Here is a 21,247-nt window from a genome sequence, read left to right as displayed (position 1 = left end):
CAGAAGTGTGCCCGCTTCCCAGCTCCAATTGCTTCGGCGCCTGGAACAATGAGAGCGTGAAGACGCCTGCGCGCCTATCCAAACTTGCGCAATAAGCTTACGTTTGTACGGTACGGTGGCTTGCAACGTCATCATAACAGACCCCAATGCAGAGAAGGACCCCTCCCGTTATTTTCAGGACCGGGTTGGTGCGACTGCACCACTGCCAGATGGCAATCCGCAATTTTGGCTTCCAGAGGCTCACCAGGCGGAAGGGTGCGAAACCACGGGGATCAGGAAACTCGGTGGGCCCTACCCTGCTTCCCTCCGGGTGGCGGCGGTGTGGGGAGCAACTCACAGGCGCAGCGAAAGGCAGCCCTCTGCTGTACGGAGAAAAGCAGAGGCCTGGGCTACCGGACTTGGGAGGAGGGAACCGAGGCAGTGCTTGGGGCACCCGGACACAGAGCGAGGAAAAGCGCGCGTGGGAGGCGGAGGCGGGGGGCACTGGGAGGAAGGAGGGTCACAGGATGCCAGAGGGATGTCTGCCGAGAACCGGCGGGCTGAAAGGTGGGACCAAAGTTCAGGTAACAGTACCAGCCCCAAGACGCACGGGAGAGACGCGGGTGAAGGAGACCTGCTGGTGTCAAAAATCAAGAGTCCCACGCTGAGTTCAAGGAGTTAGTTTGATGCAGAAGGCCCTAAGCACACCGGTGAGAAGTCTCTAGAGGAATCACAAACTCGGGGTGTCGAATCTTTTGGTAGGTTTGAAGCTTCTCTAGTGAGAGTTCTATCACGTTAAGAGCTCAAGAAAATTGCCTCTCCCGAGAGTCAAAAGTTGGCAAGGAGAGCCACTGTCAAAAGTCAAAGATCATAGTACTAGCCGGCCCTCTGCGGCTGGTGACAGATGAGCAGCCTCAGTTGATTTCCTATTCATCATGCATCTTCCTCTCTTGACTAGAAGGGTCCCAGTCACTATGGGGGACCCGCACCCCAAAGAGGCCATGGAGCAGCAGAACTCACCCAAGGAGAGGAGTCCGCGCAGCCCCGGAGGCGACATCTGTGAGTACTGATGGCCAGAGGGTGGGATGTAGGAGCTGATGCTCAAAGGATCTCTACAGCATTTCATTGTCCAAGGCTTGGCCATTGCTAAGGGGCTGTAATGGCCCCGAGCTGTCCTACCGGGAACCACCTCTCCTCAGGTGCACCCATCCTGCTCTGACCAGACAGGCAAGAATGGGATGCAGTTCAGAGGGACAGGATGGCATCCAGGAGAGGCTTGGGGTGGGAGATGTGACCAGGAAAAGGGCAGAGACTGAGGAGTCCTGAGGTTCCAGTTCCAGCTCTGCTCAGGACTTGCTGTGTGGCTTGGGCCTCAGTTTCCCTGTCTGTCAAAAGGGACTGCCACCACCCACCTCACAGGGCTGTTGTAGAGATTAGCTGCAAAAACGGAAAGCTCAATGTAAAAGAGGGTAGCCAGTTTGCCATATAATAATACCAACAGCTACCAGATATTCACTACATACCATTCCAGAGTTTAACATTTTCATTCAGTTCTCCTGACAGACCTTATGAAATTGGTATTATCTCTTTAAGATGAGGGAACTGAGGCAGAGAGAGAAGTACTAGTAGCAAGAGTAGTAGCATCAGTGCCCTCCAGCCAGAGACCACCAAGAACACATTTGAACAAGTTAGGTTTAATGCTCATTGCAACCTGGGAAAACGCACACCTTGGGGAACCGTGGAGCTTCTCAGTAAGGGTGTCAGAAAAGACATACAGGATTTGGCCTTGTCTTAAGCCATTTTGGGTAGGTTCAAGGAAGCTGGGCTTTGCTCTAGATTGGCGGCTGCCAGGAAGCAGGGGCGATTCTGTGATTGGGTACCTTAATAAATTTTACCTAGGAGGAGAACAAAGCGAGGTTCAAGCTGTGAACGGTAAAGAAGCAGCCAGCAACGATCCCTCGTATTAGCCAGGTTGGGGGGGTGTTTGGTCATTTTTGTGGTTTGGACAACATTCACGTTTTGTCTGTATTCAGGCATGATTATGGCGTGGTCTTGTCTTGATTCATCCCAGTCACAACATGGCCTCATCATGAGGTTGATGTTCTGTGAGTTTGTGTTCAACAGGAGAACACCAAGACTTTGCTGAGTGCCAGGCTCCCAGATGTTGAGCTGCTTTTCTTTCTCAGTAGTTATAATTGCAAAGCACTGTAGAGCACTTAGTGTGTGTACTTCTCAGACACTGTTCTAAGCCCTTTATATAAATTAACTCATTTATTCCTTCTGACACCCTCTGAGGTAGATACTGTTTACACCTCATTTTCCAGATGGGGAATCTCTTGTACTTGCCTATGAAGTGGGGGAGCCGGGATTCAATCCAGTCTGACTCCAGAGGCTGTGCTGTAATCACCACGCTGCTCCATCAGACCAGCACACTCTGGGTTCCAATCCTGGCTCCACCATTTCATTCACTAGACTCATGACTGTGGCCATGATTCCTAACCTCTTTGAGTCTCAGTCTGGACATCCATAAAATAGGTCCAGTAACAGTTCACCTGTACCCCTGCCCAGCACTGGCATAGAGTTTGGCACATAGTGAGCAAACAATGTTAATTGTTGGCATGATTCTGAGGCTCGGGAGAGGTCCTGGAGATTCCTGCTGGCCTCCCCCGACCTCTCCCCACATCCCTCAGGCCACCTGGGGGCCCCACAGTGCACCCGCTGCCTCATCACCTTCGCTGATTCCAAGTTCCAGGAGCGTCATATGAAGCGGGAGCACCCAGCGGACTTCGTGGCCCAGAAGTTACGGGGGGCCCTCTTCATCTGCTTCACCTGTGCTCGCTCCTTCCCCTCCTCCAAGGCCCTCATTACCCACCAGCGCAGCCACGGGCCAGCCACCAGGCCCTCCCCGCCGGCTGCACCCACCACTGCCCAGCCCACCTTCCCCTGTCCTGACTGTGGCAAAACGTTTGGGCAGGCTGCTTCTCTGAGGCGGCACCGCCAGGCACACGAGGCCCGCGCGGCTCCTGGCCCCTTCGCCTGCACTGAGTGTGGTCAGGACTTTGCCCAGGAAGCTGGGCTGCATCAGCACTATATCCGCCATGCCCGTGGGGAGCTCTGAGCCCAGCTTAACCTTGTGCAGGGCGACAGGAGCTCTGTGGCTGCAAGGACCCACCCATGACGTGGGGTGCAGGTCCTCTGGGGGTCTTGGAGGGATTTGCTTCCCTGCCCAGGAAAGCAAAGGGCTCCTGATAAACAGACCCCAGAAGATCATCATTTGAGGCTTCAGGCTTTGGAAGACATGAAAACCTTTAGAGAAACAGTGAAATCAGACAACGGAGAGATCTTTTGTTTAAAAAAATTGAGCAAGATGAGAGTGAGAGGAAAGATGTTATTTTATCGCCCTTGTTTACAATTAAACCGTCTGAAATCCCAACGAGCTGCTGATTGTGTAATCACTGTTAATTCCTCCCAGATGGACACCGTGGGCTGTAGGAGCAAACTGCCTGGGTGTGTGCCTAAGTGGGGGGCAGGGAAGATAAGGGGTTGCAGGCCTGTATGCCACCGGGTTCAAGACGAAGAGCAACTTGGATCCTTGGAAATGGGATGGCAAAGATGGGAGCCGGGCCCTGCATCACATGGAGGTCGCAGTCCAGGTCCCTGTCTCTTCCCCCTCCCTGCCAGTCTTCCTCACTCAAGGTGGCCCTTCTGAGAATTTATGCCCCATGTAAATAACTTTATGTACCATTCCAGTGATGGGGTATCTTTCAGACGTGTAGGGAAGATGGCATGAATAAACTAACAAATTACATCAAAAAGCAGAGAGGATCTATATTAAAACATTTACACAGGGAGCTCTGACTTTTGGGCAGAAATTCCAGAGACCATGAGAAGGGGAGGAGGAGAGCCTCAGGGCAGAGCTGGCCTAGCCCTGTGGGGAAACTGGTTTGGAATCCAACAGAGATACCGTCTGTTTCCTGTTTTATTTGGCAACATTGGAAACACTGTTAAGATTCTATTTTCAAATCCCTTCAAAGGCCCATCCCTGGGTTGACAAGTGCCAGCAGGGGCACTGCAGGTACAAGAGGCTAGGGCTGGACAGTGGGTGTTACCCTGAGCCTGGAGATGAGCCGCACCCCACCAATTTACCCCTCACATTACCTGTCCTACCCCTGGAGACAATGGTGGATGCCCTCAATGTCTATTTGAGTTGAGGGATGTTTTGAAAGCCCATAGGAGAGATGGATGTGGCAGAGACTACTATCTCTTCCCATTTTTACCTAGGCACTTTTGACTAAAAATAGACCACATTTCCCAGATCCCCTTTAAGCTAGATGTGGCGGTACTGAGTTCTGGCTAATAGGATATAGAGTATGGCTATGTATAATTTCTGGGGAGTGTCCTTAAGCTTCAGGAAGAGACATGCCCTTCCTCCACCTTCCTGCCTGGAATATGGACAGAGAAGGAGCCATTTTGGACCATCAGGATGACAACAGCACGCATTAAGAGCAAAGCAACAAGACAGCAGAAATCTGGGTCGCTGGTTGACTTTGTGGCTCCAAGCCACCATACTAACCCTACAATATCCACTTCCAAGTTGTTATGTAAGAGAGAAATAAACCCCTATCTTGTTTTTAAAAAAAAAAAAAAAAACTCTGCTGTCGAATCAATTCCAACTCATAGCAACACTGTAGGATAGAGCAGAACTGCCCCAAAGGGTTTCCAAGGCTGTAAATCTTTACAGAAGCAGACTGCAGACTTTCTCCCTCGGAGCAACTGGTGGGTTCGAAATGACAACCTTTTGGTTAGCAGCTGAGCACTTAACCGCTGCACCACCATGGCTCTTTTCTATCTTGTTTAAGCCACCATTATTTTGGGTCTCTGTCACATGCACCAGAATATACAGCCTAAGGCAGGGGTCTGTAAACTGCCAAATCCAGCCAGGTGCCTGGTTTTGTAAATAAAGTTTTATTGGAACACATCATATTCATTTATGTATTACCTATGGGTGCTTTCACACACAACAGCAGAGTTGAGTAGCTGACAGATGATATGGCCCACAAAACAGCCTAAAATAGACCATCAGACCTTTTACAGAAAGTTTGTGGACCTCTTGCCTACCTGACAGACATAACCTACCTGAGTCTAGAATCCCTGTCCTGGAAAATATTAGCTAGCAGACTGTGTGTATGCGTGTGTGTTTTGTTGTTACTGCTGTAGCATCTGGGGCAGAGCTAGTGTGAGCCTCGTTGCTGGAGTGACTTAGAAAAAAATTGGCTTGGACTCAGTTGGTCATTACTTTTTTCCCAAGACATCAACTTCAGCAAAGCCAAGTATTTCCTCTGGCACCTGGTGGAAGCTCAGAAGATTCCAGCCCAGATGCCTTCACACCACCCCCCGAGAGACTTCCCCAGGGACAAGCCTAAGGATCTAATCCAGCATGCTGTCCTGAGATAGTATATCCTGGGCTTCCTGTTCTCTCTCTACATTCCCAAGGTATCACAGATTCCCAAAACTTTAAAAAGCATCACTGGGGACTTCAAAATCTTTATCTCAGTCCAAACACTAGACTTCTGCCCAGAGCTACAGTCGCCTGGATGATGAATGGGAACTTCAAACTTAAAATGGGTAAATGCGCCTCTAGCAGAGACCTGCCCTCACCACTACTTCCATCCCCCAGTCACCTAACTGCTCCTGCCCCAGGGCCTTTGCACTTGCTCTTGTTCCATCCACCGAGAGTGTTCTTACCCCAGAATGCTGCCTCATTTATTGGCTAAAGTCGTACCCCTCTCACCCTGGTTTATTTTCTTCCTAGCACTCTTCAGCACCTGGAATTATCACACTTTTATTATATTTGGCCTTACACTGGAATCCAAGCTCCTCGGGGCAAGGAAGGGTTGTGCTTCCCTCACTGCTTCATGCCCAGCACCTACCAGGGAGGCTCGAAAAGTGCCCATTGTTTACCTACTGTCTCTCAGCCTCATGGACACCCTTCTACACTGCTCTATGATGCTGAGAGCTCTCTGCAAATTGTTTCCCAGACGCCCTTGAAAGCCAGCTTCCTTAAGTCCTGCCCATGAGAGGCATGGACAGAATGGAAGGCAGAAACAGGAGAAATCCAGTGCTTCCAGGATGAGAAGTGTGGGTTTTGAAAGATGCTTTAGTCTAAGATCCTGTAACAGGGGTCGAAAATGCCATTGTTTCTTCTGGACCCAGCAGGTACCATAAATTAGTGAAGCAGGCAGGATCTAGGTGGTCTAGGTGTGAGACGGTAGGAAATGAGCACTGTGGCAAAGAGGAGTGAATGCCCCATTTAAGCCGGAGGTGACCCCTACTCAGCTCTGCAAACTACTGCCCCACGAGATTGTGGGTTCAGCAATCCAGATCTTACAATTTTTCAAGAGAAGCCAGAAACTGGCATTTTTATGTGACAGCTGCCCATTCTTAAATGCTGGTAACCATCGCAATTTAAAAAAACCTCAGTAACTCCGTGGAGACCAAAATACACCCCCTCTTCAAGTCAGATGGTGACCGTGGGCAACTACACTGCCATTTCCAGTCTGTGGCTTAGTGGCTAAGAATGTACACCTTGAATCCAGTTGTCTGGGTTCAAACCTGGGCTGAGCTTTTTACTAGCTGTGTGGCCTCTGGCAAGTAACTCAACCTCTCTGTGCCTTACTCAAAGCAGTTGTAAAATGAGCATAATATCCCCTACATCTCAAAGACAGAACCCTGGTAGCATAGGGGTTAAGAGCTATGGCTGGTAACCAAAAGGTTAGCTGTTCAAATCCACCAACCGCTCCTTGGAAACCCTATGGGGCAGTTCTACTCTGTCCTATAGGGTCACTATGAATTGGAATCGATTCAACAGCAATAGGTTTAAATTTATGTCCATATTACACTTAGCACAGGGCTTGTACACTAAAAGCCCTCAGTAAATGGGTTCCAATTTCACAGGGGCCAAGCTTCTTTGAGTTACTCCTTTCTATCTCAGTCAGTATAATGGCCTTCCTCTGGCCACTCTCTAACCTCATCTCCCATCACCCTTCCTCCTGCCTCCCTCAGGTCCAGCCTCATGGGCCTGTGTGCTCTTCTGTAAATATTCCAAGGAGGCCTCGACCTCAGGGCCTTTGCACTTGCTGTTCCCTCAGACAGCCACAGCGCTCACTCCTTCTCCTTCCCCAGCTGTCTGCTCTGATGTCCCCTTCTCAGTGGCATCTTCCCTGACACCCTGTTTAAAGTTGCAAACTTCATACACAATCCTCCCCATCCCCCTTCCCTGCTTTTTCTCCATAGCACTTACTACCTTCTAACATTCTATGCATTTATTTTTTTATATAATTATATTGATTACTTTGTCTCCCCATTATAATAAAACCCCAAAGGCAGGGGTTTTGTTCACTGCTGTATCCCCAGCTCCTATAATGGTGCCTACCATCTAGTAGATGCTCAGTAAAATGTTGAATGAATGAATAAATAAGTCCCTACCTTATAATGGAGCTCTGGTGGTGTAGTGGTTAAGAGCTACGACTGCTAACCAAAAGGTCGGCAGTTCAAATCCACCAGCTGCTCCTCGGAAACCCTATGGGACAGTTCTACCCTGTCCTATAGGGTCACTATGAGTCAGAATCGACTCAAAGCAATGAGTTTGGTTTTTACCTCAGAACGATCCAATGTGATTGTTCATATAAAGTGCTTAGCCAAGGGTCTGGTCTGCTGTGAGGTGGTGACTTAATGACGGACATTATGATAATTTGGGTTCTGTTCTTGAAGATTCTTAGTTGCCAAGCTTCTGTGAGTTAACACACATAAAGTGCCTTAGAACAGGGCCTGGCACACGGAGAATGCTCAGTAGATGGTAGCAACCATTACAGTTCAGCTTCTATTTTCAAACGAGTTTCAGTGCCAAGCTTCTGTGAATTAGTACTTCCCACGCAGAACAGGAGCCAAAGTTTTGACTAGGCTGTAAGGAACCGCCCCTCTGCCACTCTCTGACCTCCTCTCTCCAGCTCGCCCCCTCCAGCTCCCCTGGCCTCCTTGGCACACTGGGCAGCCTCTTGCCTCCTCCTGCCTGGACTGTTCTTCCCACAGGCCTGCGCGGCTCCCTCTCTCACCTCCTTCAGGTCTCTGCTCAAATGTCACCTTCTCAGGGCGAACTAGAACCATGGCAATCCCCTGTGCTTCAGAGTAAAACCATGCTTCCAAGGGCTTTCAGAGACTTTTATCCTACAGAAGTAGATCACCAGACCTTTCTTCTGTGGTACCAATAGGTGGATTCAGACCACCAACTTTCCAGTTTGTAGCCACAAGCAAACCATGTGCGCCACCCAGGGACCTCAGGGAGGACTACGCTATTTAAATTTGCAGCGCCTTCCAGCACTCCGTTCTCCCTTCTCTGCTTTACTTTTCGTCCCAGCTGTAGTCACCATCCAGCATATGTTACAGCTTGTTTGTTTACGGTCTGTCTCCACCAGTGCCCCCTCCGCCTCCCATGGAAGCTCCTTTGGGAGAAGAATTTTCTTTTATTCACTGGTATCTGCTCAGTGCCTAGCACAGAGCAGGCACTCATAAAACTGTCTGTCAAATGAATCAACAAATCACAGTCTCCACTTCATGAAGTTATTCTAAGGACTCGATGATCTCACAGAAGTAAAGCGTGCTGGAAAAGCGGCAGCTATAATTATAATTAAGGTTCTATTTTTGTGAGTTCCTAGATGCACAACTTTATATATATACATATAAAGCACTTGGCCCAGCACTTGGCACCCAGGAAGTACTTGGTAAACGTGGCTGTAATTATAATCAAAGTCCTCTTTGTGAAGATTCTTAGGCGACATGGCGGAGAGCCCTAGCTGTCATCCAAAAACTGTTGTCTGCTTCTGGGCACTTGGCTAGACTGCCTTGCCCAGGCTCCCTTGCACCCTTGCAGTTAGCTGTAGCCATGTGACTAACTGCTCAGCTAAAGGAATGGAAATGGAAGCAACACGCACCGCTTCCGAGCTGGGGCTTGTTGGAGACCTTGTGTCCCTCTCCACGCTCCTTTTCAGGCAGCACGCCCCTGATGGTGGCCACCCAGCCCGGACTGCATGGGTGACTGCGCAGCCTGAAACACCCACCCTGGACTATTGTGTGTGTGAAGACAAACTTCTGTCGTGTTTGAGCATTTAGATTTTAGGATCTACTTGTTCCTGCCATTGGTACAGGTGCCAAGCTTCTATGAGTAAAGACACAGAAATCACAATGAACGTAAGCATTCAGTAAACGTTCACCACCTTGGCAAGGGGGATCTTAAGGTTCCCCAAGGCAGGAGCTCAGGGGACACGCCTGTGCACACATGCACATACACCAAACACACGCTGGACGGACACACACACAGAATTTGGCTTTTATTCTTGCCTTCACACATCTACTGCTAAGACAACACAGATCGGCGGTACCCCATCCCCCATGACCAGTGTGGCCACCCCCGTTTCCTTAGCCCCCTCCTCCCATCCCGCCCCTTCTGCCAAGCGCCCTGGGTGGGGGGCTCTGCCTACACCTCACCCCGGGCATGCAGCATGAAGTGGCCGTGAAGCTCCCCGAGGTTGTCGAAGGAATCCTCGCACTCTGTACACTGGTAGGAGCCCTCCTCCTCCTCCTCGTCTTCCTCCTCCTCCCTCCCAGCTACTCGGCCCTCCCCAGCCCGAGGTGGCTCTTCCTCTTCCTCCCCAAGGGCCCTGCCTTCAGGGGCTGGCGCTTCCTGGGGGGCTGCAGCAGGGCTGCAGAGCCGGCAAGGTGGGGTGCCTGGTGGGGCCTCCCCAAGGGGTGGGCGGCCACAGAGCTGGCAGGGCTGGGCTGGGGGGCCCGGGGGCTGGGCTGCACGGGGGGCCCGGCGGGATGGGCCACCCCGGCCCCCCCCCAGGCGCTGCTTCACCTTGTACCCAGGGTCATATTCAGGATCGTCAGTGGTCTCCTCTTCCTCCTCCTCTTCGTCTTCTTCCTCCTCAGAGTCTGGCTCTGAGAGAGTATACTCGGAGTCAGAGGAATGCTCAGGACCTGTAGAGCAGACAGATGGGGAAAGACAATGATGTCAGAAGACAGAAGGCTATGCCTAGCTGTCCCCTCCCTGAGCCCCACTCAGACTCACCACAGTACGGAGAGGCCTGGCGACCACCCTTCCCTTCCCCACGAAATGCCCAGCGTATACAACAGGGCCCAGGACACAGCAGGTGCTCAGCATCTGTGACAAACCAATGACTGTCTTCCAAGAACTCCATCTCCACGATTTAATAACAACAAAGAAATAGTAGTAGGAGTAGTAAAAACAAAGACAACAACAATAATAATAATACAGTGAAACCCGTGAGAGCTGGAACTCGATTCCCTTGTTTTTCCAGGTCTCACATGTTTTCTGCCTTTGAAAGGGTGCTGTCTTACCACTTTTCTATTGCTCTGTGTTAATGGAAAATAAAATTTTGAGTTTTCTTTCTGACAGGTTTCCACCTTACACAGGTTCTGTCTTTCACAGGTTTTTCTGCATAAGAGCCCTTTCCTCAGCCCTGTACATAGGTCAGAGCCGAGCCCTGGTGACACAGTGGTTAAAGTGCTCGGCTGCAAACGAAAAGGTCTGTGGTTCGAACCGCTCTGCAGGAGAAAGATGTGGCAGTCTGCTTCCACAAAGCTTACAATTCTACTCTGTCCTATAGGGCAACTATGAGTCGGAATTGACTCAACAGAGTGAGGTTACATATGTTAACTCAGTCCTCCCAAAAAGCCTTTGACGGGGGTCCTATCATTATACCCAACTGACAAATGGGGAAACTGAGGCACAAAGGGGTTAGGTTGCTCACAGTCACACAGTTCTACCAGGGAAAGCTACATATGGGCGAGGGCCTACACTGGACCGGTTTAGGGAGCTGAACACTTGACCATCTGAACAGATATTTTAGCAATCTGAAACACATGTACATATACAGGCAAGCCACATTATTCGTGGATTTCGTATCTGCAAATTTGCCTACTCACTAAAATTTATTTATAACCCCAAAGTTAATACTCACGGTGCTTTAGCGGTCATTTGCAGACATGCACAGAACAGCAAAAAATCTGAGATACCCGACCCACACAATCCCAGCTAAGGTCAAACAAGGTACTGCTCTGCCTTTTTGTTTCCGCTCTCATCCTATAAACAAACATCCTTTCTGCAGTCTATTTAGTCCATTTTTTTTTTTTTTTTGGTGGTGATTTCACTGTTTAAGATGACCTCCAAACACAGTGCTGAAGTGCCGTCTGGGTTTCCTAAGTCTAAGAAGGCTGTGATGTGTCTTCTGGAGAAAATACGTGTGTTAGATAAGCTTCAGTCAGGCAGGCAGGAGTATAGGACTACTGGATGTGAGTTCAACGTTAACTTAAATAAATTCAAAAAAATAAAACAAGTGCATGTACTGATCAGTTGATGGAAATGTGACCGGAGGCTCACAAGAACCTAACCTATCTCCCCTAGAAGCAATAGTTCAGTATTTGCTAATTCAATGTCTGCAACAACTTTATAAAACATAAAACCAGCTGGCATAGAGTCAACTCTGATTCATGGAGACCTCATGTGTGTCAGAGTAGACTGTGCTCTGGAGGGTTTTTAGTGGCTAATTTTTTTGGAAGGAGATCACCAGGCCTTTTTCCCAAGGCCCCTCTGGGTGAACTCGAACCTCTAATCTTTTGGTTAGTAGCCGAGCACATTAACTGTCTGCACCACCCAGGGATTCCTTATAGAACAACTACCACAAACAATAAGGACTGACTATATATATATTTTGATATATGTGGTTTTATATGTATATATAAATGTCTAGTTAAGTGAATCAAAATATTTATCAGGTCTCTGGGTGGCAAAAATGGTTTGCACTGGACTAACCTCAGGTTGGTGATCTAAACCCACCCAGCAGTACCGTGGAAGAAAGGCCTGGCGATTGCTCCTGTCAAGGTTACAGGCAAGGAAACACTATGAAGCAGTTCTACTCTGTAATACATGGGGTCACCGTAAGTCAGAATCAATTCAACGACATCACGTTTTATAGATACCTATTCTTGTTATCTGCCATTAAATTGGCCCCAGCTCATGGTGACCCCATGCACACTGGAATGAAATGCTGCCTGGTCCTAAACTATCCCCATGATTGGTCCTGATCAGACTGTTGTGATCCATAGGGTTTTCACTAGCTGATTTGTGGAAGCAGGTCGCCAGGCCTTTCTTCCTAGTCCACCTTAGTCTGGAAGCTCCGCTGAAACTTGTTTGGCATCATAGCAACGAAGCAGAAGCAGGCAGTCACAAAAGGGTTATTAAGAGTTACTAATCATCCCATAATAGTTGTTTTTCAGCAAAGTCTACTCTTGCTACATATTTGTTACAATTTTTACAGCACTTCACCCTGATAGAGTTGAATCCCCAGGTTTCTTGTCCTATCCTGGCAGGAGGCCAAGGCACAGGCACACTGACTCTGAATCTGCCCACTATATGACCTTCCTGGGGTGGCAGTGGCAAGCCATTTTTTCAGGGATCTGCACAGTATTTTTAGAGCCATGAGCAAGAACCCATTCACTAAAATCATGCGGACTACACACACATCACAAGACTGAAGATCCTCCTCTCACTGTTCATGCACACGTATGTCACTCCCTATAGAAGGAGCAAATCTGCCCTGGTTCAGGGAGCTGGCAGCTTTAGGTCATGAGACCCTGCCTGTCTCCCAGTTTGCAAACTGTAAATAAACCTTTCTGTTCTCCCAACCCTGTCTGCTTGACAAGAACCTATTAGTTGACGGCTTCAGCAACACACATGCCTCCACTGACAGACAGATGGTGGCCACGCATAAGGTGCACTGGCCAGAAATGGAACCTGGGTCTCTCGCATGGAAGGCAAAAATTCTACCACTAAACCATCCACTCCCCTCACTAGATATTCCTATACCCATTGCCATCGAGTAGATGCTGACTCACAGCAACCCTACAGGACAGAGTAGAACTGCCCCATACCGTTTCGAAGGCTGTAAACCTTTATGCGAGCAGACTGCCACATCTTACTCCCATGGAGTGGCTGGTGGGTTCGAACCACTGACCTTTCAGACAGCAGCTGAGGACTTAACTACTGCACCACCAGGGCCCCTTTGGGATACCGTTACATTTACGTGAAGGAGCCCTGGTGATGCAGTGGTTAAAAGCTCGTCTGCTAACCAAAAGGTCAGCAGTTCGAATCCACCAGCCGTTCCTTGGAAACCCTATAAAGCAGTTCTACTCTGTCCTATAGGGTGGCTATGAGTCGGAATCGACTCCACGGCAACAATTTTTTTGTTTTATTCATACATACTGTGATTACGTGGGTCTTGGTCTTGTCACCTAGGACAAGTCTAGGTTAAAAAAAAACTGGGAAAAATTTAAAATTGATTTACGGGAAACAAGGGCATCAAGCAGTCACTATGAGGAGTGCGCACAGAGAGCTATGATGGGGGTCCCACAGCTAGTGTGGAAAATACTGGTGTCTTTAGCCATGGTGACGGGAAACTACCCAAAGCATCTCTTAGGATGGCAACAGCCTTTTCCTGTGTCCATGCTGGCCCCCTCCCATCTCTTTCCTCCAGCAGCTCAGAGGGATCTGCTTAAAATGCAGCCAGCCAGGGGCACCTGCTGCTCCACCCTCACTTACATCATCACAGGGGCCACAGGCTGCAGGCGCCGCCTCTCTGACCTCACCTCAGCCACTGGGGACTCCCCACTGTTCAACACCCCGGCGATGCACCTCCACCTCAGAGCCTGTGCCTCCCTCTCCGCAGATGGACCAAAACTCCCTCCCTCCCACCTTCTCAGAGACACCCTGGCCAGCCTGTCTAACCAGCAACCCCTCCCCAGTCCTCCCTCCACACCGGACTCTGCTTTATTTTCTCTCCGTCTCTGGTTCACTGTCTACGATATTTACTTGTGTGTTTGTTCGCTGCCTGTCCCTGAGGGCAGCGACTTCCTCCGCTTCACTGCTGTGTCCCCGGCATCTAGAGCAGTGCGTATTACAAACACAGTGCTGAATACACATCTGTGGAATGGACGGCTCTGCATGCAGCTCAACAAGCCTTCTCTGAGGCCTTCACATGCTTGTTCCCTCTGCTGAGAATGTCCTCCCCTAGTTTCCCCGTCATCCTCTAGGACCCAGTGTGAGGCCTCCCTGCTCATTCTAGGCAATTAGGTGCTTTTTCTACTAGCTTCCCACTGTCCCAGGCCTGAGCTCCCAGGGCTGTGGCCGCCTGTGTCCAGGTCCTTCCCCCAGCAGACCAGGAGGGCAGGCCTGCTCTGACTCATCACCGAGCCCAGCATCGGTGATAAATGGCTGAACGTCCCTCCCTGCAGCTCTCTCTCTTACTTGCTCCTGCCTCTGTCCGCCTGTCTCCCTGCAATTTAACAAACACTTTCTGAGGCCCCGGCATAGGCTGGCCCCTCTGCCTAGAATGTTGTTCCCTGTTCTGTCTGCCTGGCAACCTCCTACTCATCCTTCAGGACCCAGCACAGGCTCCGTCCTCTATGAAGCCACCACCCCTGATGCCCGCACCACTCCCCAGGCTCCCAGGCAGAGATGTCTCCCCCACAACCTCCCCCATCACTGCCCTGATCACCTTGGAGGCTGAAGCCATTTGGGCCTCAGTAGGTCTCCCCCACCCATCACACTGAGACCCCTCAAGGGCAGGTCTGACTCATCTCAGGGGCCCCCACCCTGCCCAGCACAGGATGTGAGGGTCAGATGGACAAAGGTGGCCCCAAGGCCCTGCTCTCCCTCCTCCAGGCATTCAATTCACCTCTGCTGTTCTCTGCCTGGAGTGACGCTCTCCTCCTCTCTGGGCAAACTTCTGCTCCTGCCTCTGCATGACCCTCTATCATACCCTGACCACCCTAGGCAGTGACTGTCTGAGTCTGTCTTCCCCAGCAGTCTCAGGACTCCTTGAAGACAGGAACTAGTTCTGACCCAGCTCCGTGTCCCCAGCAAGGCTGAGCAGGAGTCAGCCTCAGGAGACATTTGTTGAATGCCTGCAAAACCCAGAGCAAACAGCCCCAGTCCTGGGCCAGGCCCCTCCCTGCTCTCTCCTCCCAGCTCTGACTTCACACCACCTGCCCTGCAGGGTCTTCAATGCCCACTATGACTTCACCCAGTTGGCCTGTAAAAGGCAATTAGGTCATCGTCCACAGCTACCAGGTCCTTCACGTCCACTGTGACTCCCAGGACCACAGCCCTTTTGTGCCTACCATGCTTTCTCCACCTGTGAGCTCCTCAAAGCCCAGCATGTCTCCAGCATCCACTGGACCTTCCAGGCCCACCACGTCTCCCAGGCCTCCTGACTCCTTGAAGACCACCTTAACAGCAATGCCCAACACCTCCTCAGTGCCTACCAAGCCATCGACAGCCCCCAACTCGGTCACGAGCCCAAGCAGTTCCAAGTCCACCAGATCAACAAGTACAAGGACGCCTTCTAACCAGCCCAGCAGTAGGTCCCGGGTCCAGAGCAAGGCCAGAACAGCCAGCAGGGCCAGCACTGAGACCAAGGCCAGCAAGGCCAGTGAGGCAAGACGCCACCGCCAGAAGGGCACACGCAGCCGGGGCAGAACGCCTGGTAGAAGGGGAAGCCGCAACTCCAACAGATCACCCAGCAGGGCCAGCACTCCCAGCAGGATGAGAACTCACGGGGCCAGACCAGGTATGCCCAGCAGAGTGAGAACTCCTACTTCCCAGCATAAACACCATGGGGGGAGGAGTCACAGCCGGCCTGGGACCACCAACCAGGAGAGGAATGACAGTCAGCCTATAAGTTTGATCAGGGAGAAGAGTTACAGCCCACCAGGGGCCTCAGGTGTGGGAAGCAATTCCAGAGTGGCTGCCATCCCCAGCAGGGCAAAGAGTTACAGCCCGACTAGAACTGCCATCAAGGAGAAGAATTACAGCCATTCTCCATCATCACCAAGGAGAGTGAAGAGTTACAATCAGATGATCACGTCCAGTACAGAAAGGAGTCACAGCCCGCCTAAGCTGTCTGGCACTGTTATGAGTTACCATCAGCCTAGTGCATGCAGCAGGACCAGAAGTCACAGCCAGTCTAGGACCCCCAGCAGAGCCAGAAGTCACAGCCGGTCTAGGACCCCCAGCAGAACCAGAAGTCACAGCCGGTCTAGGACCCCCAGCAGAACCAGAAGTCACAGCCGGTCTAGAACCCCCAGCAGAACCAGAAGTCACAGCCGGTCTAGGGCCCCCAGCAGAACCAGAAGTCACAGCCGGTCTAGGACCCCCAGCAGAACCACAAGTCACAGCTGGTCTAGGACCCCTAGCAGAACCAGAAGTCACAGTCGGAGTAGAAACCCCAGAAGGGCAAGAAGTCACAGTCGGAGGAGGACCCCCAGCCAGACAAGAAGACATAGCCAGTCTAGAATCCACAGCAAGAGGAAAAGTCATAACCAATCTAGAAGCCCCAGAAGGGAAAGAAGTCATAGTCAGTCTAGAACCCTCAGTGAGGACAGAAGCTGTAGCTGGTCTAGAAGCCCCAGCAGGGAGAGATATGGCACCCAATCCAGAACATCCAGCAAAGACAGAGATAGCAGTCGATCTAGAACTTCAGGTAAGGAGAGAGAGCACAGCCGATCTAGAAGATCCAGCAAGGAGAGAGGTCCTGGCCAATCTGGAACCTCCATCAAGAAGATATATCGCAGTCGAACTAGAATCTCCAACAGGGAGAGAGATCATAGCCGATCTGGAACCCCCAGCAAGGAGAGATATTGTACCCGATCTAGAACCTCTAGCAAAAAGAGGGATCACAGTCTATCCAGAACCTCCAGCAAGGAAAGAGGTCGCAGCCGCTCCAGAACTCTCAGCAGAGAGAGAGGCCATAGCCACTCTAGAATTCGTAGCAGGGAGAGAGGCCACGATCACTCTAGAACTCTCAGCAAGGAGAGAGGCCGCAGTCACTCTAGAACCCCCAGCAAGGAGAGAGGCCACAGCCATTCTAGAACCCCCGACAAACAGATAGACTGCAGCCGCTCTAGAACACCCACCACGGAGAGAGGCCGCAGCCGCTCTAGAACACCCAGCATGGAGAGAGGCCACAACCGCTCTAGAACCCCCAACAAAGAGAGAGGTCACAATGGATCCAGAACTTCCAGCAAAGAGAGAGGTTGCAACCAATCCAGAACTTCTAGCAAGGAGAGAGATCACAGCCAATCTAGAATCCCCAGCAAGGACAGAGATCATAGCCAATCCAGAAACCCCAGAAGTTCCAGCTGGAAGAGCTCCTCTAGCAGGGCAGGGAGTCCCAGTCAGAACAGAACCCTCAGCAAGACAAGGAGTCCCTCCCCATCAAGAATTCTTGGAGAAGTCCGATCCCCAAGACAGGATGATATTCACACCAACACCACCACGTCTAAGACCACCTTACCCGGGGAGAGGTCTTCATCATCTTCTTCTAAGCTGGCGTAGCCCCCGGTCTCAGCTGGCTCACGGGTCTCTGTCATGGCCAGGGGAGGGGACAGGAGACAGGAGCAGACCAGCAGCTGGGCAGTGTCCCTCCTGGGCCAACTCTCCACAGCCACACCTCTGGCCACAAGTGCTTCTCCAGTGCAAACTGTGGGCAGGTTGAGAGGGATACTGGGTAGAGGAAAGGAAAGGCCCGTGATGGCTCAATAAATTTTTACATAACACTCCCCCTCCCAGCCCAGCTGTGTGGTCAGCACTGGAGGTGAGACAAAGATGGTTGTAGTTCTGTCCCCAGCTGCCTATAAGGCCTTGGCCGAGCTTACCTGAACCTGATTCTCTGTAGGCCTTAATTTCCTCATCTGGGCAACAGGACTGTCTGTGGTTCTTATTCACATTCCAAATAGTTAGCCACAGGTATTGGCAGAGGCTCCAGTCAGAACCAAGAATGGAGCAGGGCCCTGTGCCAGCCATTAACCCTTAAGTTGCCAAACAGTGGAGCAGTTTAGGGGTGGGAGAGAGCCCATAGTGGCAGCTGAGGTAGGAATTGGTTTAATGGTGATATACCAGTCAGTCAGGAAGTATTTCAGTATTTAAACAAAGGATATGCTGCACCGGTCTGTGAATTGTTAGCCCTAGTTCTATATCAGTTTAAACCTTGGCACGGTGGTGTCTAGGTTTGCATCCTAAATCTGCCACTCTCTAGCTGTGTGGTTTCAAGCAGAGGACTTAACTCCTCTAACCTGTTTCTTTCTCTATAGGAAAGAGGCTGCCAGGGCTCAATTCATGTTTTCCCTATAACCATGTTAAGAAAGATTATTACCCCCTTGGACAGGAATGAACACTGAGGCACAGAAAAAATAAACAACTGGCCCAAGTCACACCATCTGGTAGCTACTGAACTACAATTTGAAACCATGTCATCCTACCTTTCATAAAATGATCTCTCCCTTGAAAAGATTTTTTGAAGATTCAGTAAGTTCATAAATACAAATTGCCAGTATGTGGTAGGTACTCCACGAACAGTAGCTGTTGCTATTCCCACCCCTACCCTCTATAAACTCCAGCCACTCCAGACTTCTCACCTCTCCGTGCACACGCCAAGCCCTTCCACATCTGTTGTTGTCTTGAATGTCCTCCTTTCCCCTTGTCTGCCTGAAGAACTCCCACTTGCCCTTCAAAGCCCGCCTCAAACATAGACAACCTCTGTATTTCTTCCCAACCCAAATACTGCCTCTTTCAAGAAGCCTTCCCTGACTCCTTTCCTTTCTCTCCCTCCTCACCAATACTCCCTACACACACTCACACTTTTGTTTCCCACTATACCCCCTGAAAGGAGCCCTGGTGGTGCAGTGGCTAAGTGCTTGGCTGCTAACCAGAAGGTCGGTGGTTTGAACCCACCAGTCACTCCGCAGGAGAAAGATGTGGCACTCTGTTTCCGTAAAGATTACAGCCTTGGAAACCCTACAGGGCAGCTCTACTCTGTCCTATAGGGTGGCTATGAGTCAGAATTCACTTGATGGCAAAGGGTTTGGTTTGGTTTTGGGTACTCCCTGAAGTGGAGAGCCATGTGGAGCCAGTCAGCAAAAGGGCAGGCAGTCTCAGCTGCCCTCCTTATATGCCAGGGCCTGTGCTGGGTGGTAGGGATACGATGATGAAAAATTCATGGTCCCCTCAAGCCTGGAGGTCAAGTTTAATACTGAGGACTAATGAGAGAAAAATCCAGACTGAAGTCTGGAGCTGAGGCTGGCATCACTGGCAGGGAAGCTTCCTAAAGAAGACACCTGCATCTGGGATTTTAAGGACAGGAGAGTTCTCATGATACTCTACTGCCTGGAAAGCCTCATCTAACCTGGGAATTCTACTTTACTTCATGATAGGGTTGCCAGATTTAGCAAATAAAAACAGAGGGAACCCATTTACGTATGAATTTCAGATGAACAACAAACGATTAAGATAACTATGTCACGTACAATACGTGGGGCATAATTTTCAAAGACATTATTTGTTGTTCATCTGAATTTCAAATTGAACTGACCTATATTTCATCAGGCCACTGTACACAGGCGACAATCAGGACTTCCCATGAGGCTGCCAGGGGGTAATGCCCATCAGTTTGGCCTACCCTTCTTTAAGCCCACATCATACAAGGTCCCTCCTGGAAAATGCCACAACTCTGGGGGAGGCATCTCTTGGTGCCTGAGGCCTCTCCTACAATACCTATGGCGGACAGACTGGCTCTCGCGATCTTAAAAAAAAAAAAACCAAATCCAGTGCCCTCGAGTCGATTCCAACTCATAGCGACCCTACAGGACAGAGTAGAACTGCCCCATAGGGTTTCCAAGGAGCGCCTGGCGGATTTGAACTGCCGACCCTTTGGTTAGCAGCCGTAGCACTTTAACCACTACTCCACCAGGGTTCTTGGGCCCAAATCAATCTATTTTAATACCATAAGCCAAACTGCCCGAGACCCCCAATAACCCGAGTCTACAGCAAACAACTCGCAAGATCCCCCACGTGAACATGAACACAACAGACACTCATCCCCACAAAACTAAGGCAAGGAGGCCAGAGCAAAATCTTATATACAAGACAATAAGGACCAGTTCCCAAAATGCCCTTAAGCAATTCTTCCCAAGATGCCTCAGGCCTATAATGACCACCTTCCAAGATGCTGGGGGGGATGGTGTATTAAAAAAATTCCCCACAAGGAACTAGGATAATCCTTCCCAGAAGGCACCAGGCCAATAACGACTAGCAGACCACAATGCTATACAGGCTTGGGAGCCCTGTTTTCCCAGGATGCCCCAGGGCGGCACCGAGCCACTGAGGGAGAGAAAAAGGAACCTGGGTCTCTCTCTCTAGCCATCACAGCCCAAGACCACTGACGGCTGCTCAGTGACTGGAGCTGTCATTCCCATCATGCAAAGGGGCCATAGCGCCCGCTTCCCGGCATGCCCCGCGCACCCCTGCCCCGGACACTCACCGGCGCTGGTGGCCCCCGCTCGGGCTCGGCGGCGGCGGCGGCTGCACGCCCAGGCTCTGCGCCTGCGCTGCAAATGGGGTAGGAGGGAGCGCAAGGGGCGTGAAGGGCCTAGGGCGCTTGCGCTACGAAATGGACCATTCCTGTCGCACTGTGAGAAGAGGGTCTATCCGGATCTGGCTGTTGGAGAGGCCTGCTCAGGGGGTACCGGGCTTCGCCCTCACTGGCCAGGTTCTCTTGGTATAGTCTGCGGGTAGAGCTAGAAGCGGCAGGAGCGTGTGTGAGGAGCAGGAAGGAGCTTTATAAAAATGTAATGGGGGGGTCGTCAGTTCGATCTGGATCCTGGACCTGAGGCATTCTTATTTGCATAATCCTAGTGCGGGACAATGGAAGGGCTGGAAGGAGTGATTTGCATATTCCCGGGAGAAAGCGTACTCTGGAGCGCAGTGATTAGCATAACGGGGGTGGGGGAATGCTGAGCAATGGCGCATGCGCACAGGGACTGCAGACTAGCGCGGAGGTTGTCCTTGTCTTAGTTGAGGCTCAGTTTGCATCTGGAGAGGGGTCACAAAGGCCAAGTGCCTTACCAGCCCCGCCCCCCGCCCGCAACTAGGATAAATACTAATTTTTTAGGTGTCAGGCCCTGTACCATGGTTTTCTGCTGTGAACAGGACATGCTTGGCCCCTACCCTCTTGGCGCCCCAGGCAAAGGAAGATCAGACAATGATCAGACCTGGGATGGGTGAAGTATAGGAGGCCTTGAGAGCTCTGAGGAAATGCCTGTCCCAATCTGGAGTTCAGGAAAAAGGTTAAAGACGGCAGTG

The 21,247-nt window shown here is 50.8% G+C and overlaps 2 protein-coding genes across 11 annotated transcripts; one reads left to right on the top strand and one right to left on the bottom strand.

Moving 5' to 3' along the window:
• Positions 1-40: 40 nt before the first annotated feature.
• Positions 41-3,883, top strand: ZNF576 (zinc finger protein 576). 9 transcript variants are annotated; one of them, XM_049900134.1, is made up of 3 exons: positions 41-110; positions 938-1,038; positions 2,670-3,883. In XM_049900134.1, exons 2-3 carry the CDS (start codon positions 954-956, stop codon positions 3,095-3,097), a joined length of 513 nt encoding a protein of 170 aa, XP_049756091.1. In that variant the 5' UTR covers positions 41-110; positions 938-953; the 3' UTR covers positions 3,098-3,883. The 9 variants fall into 9 exon arrangements, with proteins under 9 accessions (XP_049756091.1, XP_049756095.1, XP_049756088.1 ...); XM_049900138.1 differs by lacking the exon at positions 41-110 and adding an exon at positions 145-255 and having other exon boundaries at positions 941-1,038; XM_049900131.1 differs by lacking the exon at positions 41-110 and adding an exon at positions 162-255.
• A 5,556-nt stretch (positions 3,884-9,439) lies between these two features.
• On the bottom strand, positions 9,440-20,813 carry ZNF428 (zinc finger protein 428). 2 transcript variants are annotated; one of them, XM_049900126.1, is made up of 3 exons: positions 20,427-20,813; positions 17,406-17,614; positions 9,440-10,011 (listed from the first exon to the last, which is right to left on the bottom strand). In XM_049900126.1, the coding sequence occupies exons 2-3, from the start codon at positions 17,479-17,481 to the stop codon at positions 9,509-9,511; spliced, it is 579 nt and encodes a 192-aa protein (XP_049756083.1). In that variant the 5' UTR covers positions 17,482-17,614; positions 20,427-20,813; the 3' UTR covers positions 9,440-9,508. The 2 variants fall into 2 exon arrangements, with proteins under 2 accessions (XP_049756083.1, XP_049756084.1); XM_049900127.1 differs by having other exon boundaries at positions 17,406-17,591.
• Positions 20,814-21,247: the final 434 nt, after the last annotated feature.

This window comes from Elephas maximus, chromosome 11 (assembly GCF_024166365.1).
Source record: "Elephas maximus indicus isolate mEleMax1 chromosome 11, mEleMax1 primary haplotype, whole genome shotgun sequence".
Classification (NCBI taxonomy): Eukaryota; Metazoa; Chordata; class Mammalia; order Proboscidea; family Elephantidae; genus Elephas; species Elephas maximus.
The sequence above is the reverse complement of the archived record's forward strand: the minus strand, read 5'-3'. Positions and strand labels throughout refer to the sequence as shown.